Source organism: Daucus carota, chromosome 1 (assembly GCF_001625215.2).
Source record: "Daucus carota subsp. sativus chromosome 1, DH1 v3.0, whole genome shotgun sequence".
Classification (NCBI taxonomy): domain Eukaryota; kingdom Viridiplantae; phylum Streptophyta; class Magnoliopsida; order Apiales; family Apiaceae; genus Daucus; species Daucus carota.
Genome location: NC_030381.2, coordinates 37090951 through 37101129, shown reverse-complemented (window position 1 = coordinate 37101129; position 10179 = coordinate 37090951). Strand labels below are relative to the sequence as shown.

General features: G+C 33.3%; 1 protein-coding gene across 2 annotated transcripts; it reads right to left on the bottom strand.

The window, feature by feature from the left end:
* Positions 1–242: 242 nt before the first annotated feature.
* LOC108211871 (putative protease Do-like 14) lies at positions 243–9101 on the bottom strand. 2 transcript variants are annotated; one of them, XM_017383583.2, is made up of 12 exons: positions 8963–9101; positions 8036–8115; positions 6898–7044; positions 6648–6787; positions 6244–6524; positions 5364–5430; positions 4701–4831; positions 3973–4093; positions 3760–3852; positions 1603–1724; positions 1468–1527; positions 243–606 (listed from the first exon to the last, which is right to left on the bottom strand). In XM_017383583.2, the coding sequence occupies exons 2-11, from the start codon at positions 8097–8099 to the stop codon at positions 1503–1505; spliced, it is 1191 nt and encodes a 396-aa protein (XP_017239072.1). In that variant the 5' UTR covers positions 8100–8115; positions 8963–9101; the 3' UTR covers positions 243–606; positions 1468–1502. The 2 variants fall into 2 exon arrangements, with proteins under 2 accessions (XP_017239072.1, XP_017239079.1); XM_017383590.2 differs by having other exon boundaries at positions 8972–9101.
* Between the last annotated feature and the right edge of the window lie 1078 nt (positions 9102–10179).

Below are 10179 nucleotides of genomic sequence, written 5' to 3'. Positions count from 1 at the left end.
TGCTTGAACTTATATTTCAAGTTATTTGTTTGATATTTATGGCCACTTCAGTGGCTATCTTAATACCGTTTTGAGTTCAGTGACCAATTTGATACATTAAGCCCACTTCAGGGACCAACTAGATAATTAACCCTTTTTAATAATATGTATATTTAGATATAAGTACTTGCTCTCTAAGGAAAAGTACATGCCTCCATAAATTACTGATTAATTTTTTAAAAGCAAGATAAACCAAACATGTGTTTACATAATACAAACTTTACTGAGTAAAACGATTTTTTTTAATGACAAATAATGGCCCAAGTTGGAACCATAGAACACCAAGTAGCAAACAATAATACTGACAGAAATTCAAAAGATGTGTGATTGTCGTAGGAAAATAACATATATTGTGTTATAAATAATCATAGCAACAAGGCATTTGTGTTACAGATAACCATGTTTATCCCCAAAGACGGGTCAAAAACTGCATTACTTTTTCTCGTCATCTGAAAACTTGTCCATGTTAGTTGGTTGCCCCAAGCTAAATTCCCTGTCAGGATCTCATCCTAAAAACGGAGAACACACTTTGCAAAAAGGATGTTGTAAAATTGTTAACAGTTCACCCTGCAATGCATAAAATTATTTTAAATAAGCAATCAAAACCAAATCCCAGCTAGAAAGCGTGTGACTGCGGGGTTGGAGAAAACAAGACAATAGGTGATTGAGACCAAAAACAAGTGGCATAAAAAAAACAAATTCCATGCCCAAGATATCATTAAAATAATAGAACTCAAAACCTTCATTGATTATTTAAAACAAAGCTATAGAAATTGCTAAACCACGTGACCAGTCAGAGAACATGATACGAGTTCATTAGTTTGATATTTATGGCGAGTCTCCGTATTCTAGGGCATTACATATGATTATGACCAGTTCACACATATGTCCAGTTCCGATTGTTTGGGGGCATGGTTCACTTGAGTTTAGTCAGTATAGTTTTTGCCGCATTTTATACATGTATAACTTGTAATACTGTAGGTTATCTTTAGACGATATTTGTAAGTTGTGATTCTCTAAGTGGATTGGATAGATTTAAGCGCTACATCAAATTAAGAAGTCTTCTCAGATACAAAACCCTATATCTTACTCTAAAAACAGGAGTCTTGAATTAAAAGAATCACCAAAAAATATATTTTTACAGGACTGTCTAGAAATAATAATTACCAGTGACGATTGAGAAGAAGAGGTGTCCACAACAGATATATAAATTTAATAATGCATGTCCCCAATCTGTCTCACACTAATGAACTATTTTAAATATCACGTATAGCATGAAATTCTAGTACGACAAGAGTACTGAAATACAACAGGATTCATGTTCACAGAAGTGCGGGCATTTGATACAATAATACCACAACAGTGAATAACAATTGTATTCATGGTCACAAGAAATGATATTGATGAAAAAGTTCTCTCAAGTCTTACCTGTTAATCAAGGTGCCAAGCTAATCAGTTTCTTATCATTTGTAGGTCCGACTAGGCCACCTGAAACATCAAGATATTCAATAAAAAATCGGAGTGCTACTAGTGGATGTTGGTCAATGCATGAAAAAAACTGACCTATTCAAGCGATCTGATGTCGCTTCAACATGCATATTAAGATTCAAGAGAGTATCACTCCCTTGACGTACCACGACTAAATCTACAAGATTTCCAACTTTGTCCCATATTGCCTCAAAAAACTAATAACAGAGAAGAAAGAAACAGTATATAGACCACGTCAAGTATATGGGAGTAATTTCTTCAGATGAGTGAGAGAATGCAGACCATAACTAATTATCTCATAAACTCAGTTACGCAGAGAAGAACCACAAGAAAGAACTATAAACACACCACATCCAAGGTAACTACTAAAATGCATTACCCATGCAATATAACAAATATATAAACATTGATAAATTATGGTCACAAGTTGTTTATCACAAAAATTAGTCGCCAGTACAGTAATATGATGTAGCTTCAAAAACATTTCAGAAGCATGACATTAGTATGCTGATTACACTCAACAACTGAAACTGATAGGCAGATACATAGCACATATAAAATAAATTTAAAATTGTTTTCCACTAGAAGGATTTGAGAATATTCCAAGAACAACCATACAAACATATTTCTGAGCTATCGACTTTATCATTGCAGCAATATCACTATGCCGTACAGATAAAAGATCAAATAAGTAAAATAATGTTAAATAAATTTAAGTTTGTAATGCAAATAGACGCCCTATTATCTGCTCTAGTAAGGTGATGAAAGAATGTACAATGTGCGCTCTACAAACACCCAATCCAGCCCCTGTGTCTATCTGGAGAAGGCATAATATAGAGTGCCTAGGAATGTTCTATGTACAAATCTTATCAATGTATAAGGTAAAACAGCTATAGATGCATTATGGAGCTGCTAGGATATCAAAAGAGTATTTGTGCTAATATTCAATATATCAGATATATAAAAACTAAAAAGAATGAGCTATAACTAGTTTCAAGGCAACAGGTTAACATATATAGCAGTTTTATATTAAAATTAAGTTAGACCAATTGCAGCTTTTGTCCAAACCTTTCAGTAGATTACGAATCATATTGTTGTAGTCGATGACACAACAGAAGGCAACACTACAGATAGATTAACATTGAAACATGTATGAGAAAACAAACCCCCAATACCACTATACATAACATCTTAACAGAATCAGTAACAACTCTCTATCATACTTTAAATCTAATTTTTTTATGAATCCATTTTTATAAGGTGATTTCAACCTTTTGCTGGATATAAGTGACCTTTTGATAGATAACTCATATCACTTTTTCAGCTTAATGAAACTTTTTTGCAGTAACAAAGCTGTAAATCAGCAGGGAGCACAAGCTTTTCTGACAAACGCCTACGTTACCCGGACTCTTCATTTTGCCTCGAGTACCCGTGTCGGACACTCGACACTCGACACTCGGACATGGGTATGGACACTCCGACACTTATTTTAGGCCAAAAACATGAAATTTTTTCAAAATATTGCCGAGTCCGACACTCGGACACGTATCCGGTTTGGACACTTTCAGCCGAGTCCGGGTAACATAGACAAACGCCACAGTTAAGATCACCCTTGTATATGTGGACACAAACAATCAGGTAGCTGCTAAAGATCAAATTTGTTAACTGATGTTAAATAACATTTAAGTTTGTAACGTAAAAGACGCCCCGTCATCTACTCTAGTAAGCTGATGAAAGAATGTACAATGTGGGCTCTACAAACACCCAATCTATTCCCTGTTATATCTGTTATATCTGGAGAAGGCATAATATAAAGTGCCTAGGAATGTTCTATCTACAAATCTTATCAGTGTATAGGGTAGAACAACTATAGATACACCGCCGTTACAGATCAGTCTTGTATATGTGGACACCAACAATCAGGTAGCTGATAAAACCCCATCCCCCCCCCCCCCCCCCCCCCCCCCCAAACCACCACCACCACCACCAAAAAATACCAAAATAAAAATAAAAATCTATAGACCAGAGGATATGGTTAGACCCAACATAGCATTATATTAGCTATAGACCTTTTCATAACACGAAGAGACATTAAATTAAAGCAAAAAAAAGACTTCGATCATACATATAGTAAGTTCCATCTCACAATTCGCATTATACCCACATTCCGTTCATGAAGGCATTAACCATAAAATCATTAAAAAAAATATACTCTAAAAAACATACTCATACCTCAAGGAAACTTTGAACTGTTCTCCCACCGCATTGAACAATAATGTCTTCTGCATGGAGCCCGGACAAATCAGCAGATGAACCTGGTTCTACCTGCACAATAGTGTGCATTTAAGAAACACACTTTGATCAGTGAGACATTATATTGTCACTTATTTGTAGTAATAAAATCAATAAAATTAACTGTAATTTTAACTACTCGATGTAAGTTACCTTTTCTATTAGAACACCTTTGCAAATGCTAGGAAACTTCAGCATCACCCTCTCCAAAATGCATGAATCAGCTGCATAGAGATTTGTTGCTTCAAATCCGAGAGCAGGGCGGCAGTATTCCCTATTGCAAGTAACGATTTGTTACAACTTGAATGATTAAGTTCACATAAAAGTCATGCCGCACATAAACACTAACACTATATATTTAGCAACAGCCAACAAGTGACATGAATTACAATACGTTTTATTTGTTCAAGTATTTAACACACTCATAGTCATAGGTCATAGTACGTACGAACTTGAAAAAGTAACTGAACAATTGCTTTATAAGTATATGTGTGTGTGTGTGCGTGTGTGTGTGTGTGTGTGTAGGCAAAAAAAATTACATGTTTACAAACACACAGTAATAGAGACATGGGCATTAAAAAAGGCAACAGGGAACAATTGACATTTAAGTACAAATAATTTTAATGAATATTCGCATTCTAGAATCAAAAAGAAAACTGATTATGGTTTTTAATAAAAACCAACCCCATTTGCATGAAACCCCATAATTTCAAATGTTAGGCATCTAACCATCGGTGTAACTAGGTGAACGAATAAAGCTGCACCATACAATCAACAAACCAGGAAAGTGCATCATACAATCAACAAACCACATTTCAAATATTATTAATAAATGTAAGATCAATAGCATATTATAATATTGAGCTAGTCCTTTTACTTACCCTGATCTCTTGAAGTGCGCCCACCATTTGCCGACTATGTTAATCGGAATCCATGGTATCAATCCATAATCATAAAAGGAGACTCCAATCACCTCCCCATTATAATTCACAAGTGGACCGCCATCACCAGACTACACAATCAAAAGAAGGCAGTAAAACAATACTGAAAGTGCCAGGCCAATATGCAAATAATAACATAAGATGCAAGTACTAACATAAAAACAATCCTGATGAGGTGCCTAGCTAAGCAAATAATAACATAATATGCAAGTACTAACATAAACAGATCTAGATGATGAAAGATTGTAACATGTCTAAGAACCATATCATTTGTTACGTGTTCCACTATTTGATAGTCAAGCTATGATCGTTATCAGCATCCTTAATAGGAACCTATTATAAACTTTGATTAGCTAGCATTGGCTATCATTATGACTCGCTTTGTACAGTGCGCTCATAAAGATGAGCATTAACCAACCAACAACACAATCTTACTTTCTTCATAAGGTTCCATGATTTTTGCTAAGTTCTTATATTTTTTCTTAATATTTGCTAAAGCTAACTATGGTAGGATGAGGACATCCTAGTAACTAATATATATCAACAATATAGATTTATAAGAAAAAAAATGTTATTACTGTCAAGAGGCAAAGAAGAACGTACCCTTGTGATTATGCAATTGGCCATGAAAAGCTCTCTACAGTCATATTCGGGCTCCGGACGTTCAAGGCTGACAAAAGGCAAAGAGAGCAAGAATATGTAATCGGCCTTGTGCTTACTCTTAATTTACTAGTGCATTAAAATTAGTATTTATTCTGATAACACACAGATCAAATATCTTATTATCATGGACAAACAAACATAATCTGATGCAATACAACTAAAACAGTATGGTAGAGTAGACAAACATTAGCCTCCAAAGTTGCAACAACACTAATCTATATATATATATATAATCAAAATAAGAAGGAACCAGAATATATATAAAACTGGAGTAAAAGGAGCATATTTGCTCTACGTATTCTGCCAATAATCTTAATTGGTGTTCTAACAAAGTTCAACTATGTATATTACTAGGCACTTTAGCAAATGACTAAGATTCCTCTACGGACCAATTGGGTTCATAATAGAAGTACACCATATATCACCAGTGCATTGCAACAGGTTTCGGTATAAGCTCTACTTAGCCCACACAGACATCTTCTGCAGAGATGGTACATGTATGGCTGAAACAACAGAAGGTGCACATGCAGCTAATATTTGCATTTTGCATAAACCAAGAGAGTAACCGATTTCCGCTCTGCAAGGTCTTGAGGCCTGACGCAAATGTACTAATTCATATGAGCTTTATGGAAAGAATGTGTTGAACTACAGTATGACTAGCACAGTACTAAAGTGTATATGATTTACATTTCTATCAAACTTTTGTTAGATGATACTGAAATAGTTTAGTCACTCTTGCCAACCACAATGACGTAACAATTTATAGCGAGCATGTCCAGTAACTGGACATAGAGCACAATTTCATAAGTTAGCATTTTACCAAAATTCTCCATAAGCAGCCATTATGTCATAGTCACCGGCAAAGTAACGCCCTAGAGCAATCACTTTATCACCAGGGACAAGATTTGATGACTTCGAATGTGCACGTAGCTGAAATGAAGATGGAACAGAAGCAAGACTAATGGAGTCATCCACATGTGCCAATATTGCAGCTGCAAGTGGCATCTCCGACTTGAATCTTATGGCAGCTAGGTTGTAGTGAAAATCATGAGCAACAACTTCTCCATGGTAGGAATTACCATGACATGTGTGCACAGTGATCTACAAATAAAGAAAATTTGAAATAACTAACAACATGAGGAACATGGTACCACTAGCATTAAAGTAAATTGATGTCCTAAACACTAATATCATTGAATTCTGAGTAATAAAAAGACTATTTACCTTGAGATTATCAACCAAACTGTTTTCTACAAACTCTCCACGTGAGGGGCGTCTAAGTAAATTTGCAGAAGTCAGAATAATGGTCCAACTATCATTACTCTCAATGATGGTCCCTGAACCCTGAATGATCTCCTCATCACCTAAACCATAAACAATTGTGTAAAACAGTCTCTTTTATAATAGGTTGACAATACATTATATATACGAAAGATAAAATCATATAGTTAATAGAATGGGATAAATTGAGTACCAGAATAAGATACAAGGCCAACAACCGAAGGAGAAGCCTTTAACAAAGCTATCTTGGTATAAACATCCAGATGCAAATTACAATCTTTTTCCTTGTATTTTGGTCGCTTGCTACCTAACTTATGGAAATATTCCATATCACGTGGACCTGTATATATATCCAACATGTGAAATGGCACATCAATTAAGTGATGGAAACAAGATAGAAATGATAATATTATAATCAACAAGAATCATACACAAATGATTGCTATTGATAATTATGACAGACCAAAAATACTAAAGAAGTTCTTAAATTACCGAACCAAGTCATGGTTTTACTAGTAAGTATAAGTATTTTCCTCCCACTACAAGTTACTCCCATTGAATTTAGAAGCATATATATGAAGGTTTAATGCTCTGATACATAAGAGTTAATTTGTATTCATCAAAATAAACAGTGCCCAATTTATTTCAGTGTCTGTAATGTTAAAAATATCAATCCTATCATCAAATGTCATTGGAAAGGACTCGCGGCATAGTAGTTGGACTACATGACTATATATACAGGCTAATTATAGGTTCAAACATCACCACAAAATTTATTCATTTCTGGTGAATTTATATTACCACCACAGGCAGGATCTGTATCAATACCTTTTCCCTGGAAATTAAATCTCATTTTCGTACCACATCTGTGCCGAAAATTGGTTCCCAACACATACAAAAGCTAGTATAGAATTATCTTTTACTTGAGTAGAGTAAAGTTTGAGGAAATTTTCTTGTTGTAATTCCTCAAGCTAAAAAGATTGTTTGGTTGGCATTCTGATAAAGTCATCTATATCAATACCTTTTCCTCGGAAATTAAATCTCATTTTTGTACCACATCTGTGCCGAAAATTGGTTCCCAATACATACAAAAGCTAGTATAGAATTATCTTTTACTTGAGTAGAGTAAAGTTTGAGGAAATTTTCTTGTTGTAATTCCTCAAGCTAAAAAGATTGTTTGGTTGGCATTCTGATTCTCCTTCAATGTGAAGAAGTATGTAATGTGTACGAAGAAGCGGAGCTAAATTTTGACGACTATTTCCTTTTACACATATCAAGTTAAAAGTACGACGACAATAAAATATATAAGTCAACAATAATAATGCACTCACTTATATCGTTTAATGCAGGCTCACGTTCCCAAACTGTCTTCCTCTTTCCACCAAGGCTTTGCATGATTAAAAAATCTTACCTGCAAGCAAAACCAGTGACAGAGCCGGAATCTATGTTCAGGGTGAGCAGATATTTATACTAAAAATGCCAAGACTAAATGACTATCAACATGCTAGAGCTTCCGTAGATAGTTCTAGAAAAGATAAAAAATGTAGAGAAAGTTATAACAAGGTATCAACAAGAATAGAGAAAACTGTTCCACTCGATAGTAATGCATCAGACAAACATCTAAAAGACACTAGTATAATTCTCGTCATCAAACATATAACGAACAAGTTTAACAAGCTGAGAATGAGATCAATACATTATACATTAATGTCACAAATATTTGTTTTAAATTATCTAAATGTAAAAATCTAGTAGTGAAAATTCGACAGAGCACATGGCACCTGGTAATAACTTCACCGATTACTACTGCAAGCCTCTTTATACTAGGGCTTTGTTTGGGGGCATACTTCAGCCGGTACCTCAAATTGTAACAAGGTTCAAAATACATGCAACTACGTATTTTACTGGGTGCTCTAGCAAATGAATAAGATTCTTCTAGGGATCAATTGGGTTCATAATAGAAGTACACAACATATCACCAGTGCATTGCAAACTCGGGTTCCGGTATAAGCTTTCGCTTAGCCTACACAGACATCTTCCGCCAAGATGGATTCCTCACGCGGAAATACTAATTTGTACAAGCTTTAGTATGACTAGCACACTACTAAAGTTTTGTAGGAGTTCTAAAAAAGATCACACAGTTATATTATTTCGATTGAGGAATTTTACAAAACAGTTAAGGACTAGTAAACATATATCTGGTAACCCAATGCAAGAACATAAAACACACAGCAACAACAAAAGATCATAATTCGAACCTATTTAACCTTAGTATAGCCTTCGCTATCTCGTTTGATTGAGGTTATGGATGAGAGAGAACGCCGACTCCGAACAAAACTAAGAGGGCAATAATATTGGGCCACTTCTTCCAGGGTTATATACGTTATGTTAAGCCCTAAATTTTTATATTTGGTCGGGTTAAGTATTTATTCTAGCAATCGTGTGCAATAGTGAGAAAACCGATAATATTATAATCCATATATAGAACCGGTTGGATTATTTATACTAATCACAAATAAATAAGTATAGTAGTATTTTCTGAAAATATATACATATATTTATAAGAGTTGAAATATTTAATGTCAATTCTTTTTGTTTACTTATTTTTCAAAAAAATTATGTAAAAATGTACATGTATGTGTTATGTGTTTAAAATAAGTTGACAAAAAATAGTGAACGTAAAGAGTCTCGCATATTTTAATTTGTTCATATTATTAGTAAATAATAATTCACTTGAAAATGTTATTACATAATAATGTTTCAATAAAATATATAATTACAAATTATCTAACTATATAAAAATAACTAAGAAAAAAATATTAACTTAAGCCCATGATTTAATCTTAATGACTCATAAGAAAAATACTATTAAAATTTGAATATAGTTGGATGGTAAGGAATATTTTTATAAATATTAAAAAATATATACATCTTAAATTTTCATGAAATACTCGAACTCAATTCAATTTGAATATTTTATGTTCTGTTCAAACACCCTCATCTTTAAAACTCTGCTTACATAAAATTCACAAATTTATACTAAATAAACATATTAACATCATAATTATATACATTATTATGTGATTCTTTATATTTATACAGATAAATATGCATGGACTTTGTATAAGGAGCAATAGAATTTAAATATCATAATAGACATACTTTTGTTATTTGGGCTTATAATATATAATGATTATTTTTTAATAATCTAACCAGATAGAGATGAGATATATTTTAAAGTATCCTCATTTAATATTTTTGGTGTAAATTTAAGTTTATACGATTTGATTTCATATGATATTGACTACAGGATGAATCAAAATTATTTTATTAAAAAATTGATTGAACGAATTACTAAAATATATGATAATATGTATATTTATTTTCTTTTATGTGTTTCATTTATTAAACATGATAAAATAATTCATATGAATTTGTAAATTTTACCCAAAAAAATGAGGACCCTAAGAACCAG

Excerpts from the sequence above, each read along its gene's own strand:
- LOC108211871 (XM_017383583.2), bottom strand. The coding sequence starts at position 8,099 with ATGCAAAGCCTTGGTGGAAAGAGGAAGACAGTTTGGGAACGTGAGCCT. Across the intron at positions 7,045-8,035 it reads GCCTGCATTAAACGATATAA|GTCCACGTGATATGGAATAT; the intron begins GTGAGTGCATTA and ends ATATATATACAG. Across the intron at positions 1,528-1,602 it reads ACATCAGATCGCTTGAATAG|GTGGCCTAGTCGGACCTACA; the intron begins GTCAGTTTTTTT and ends TTGATGTTTCAG.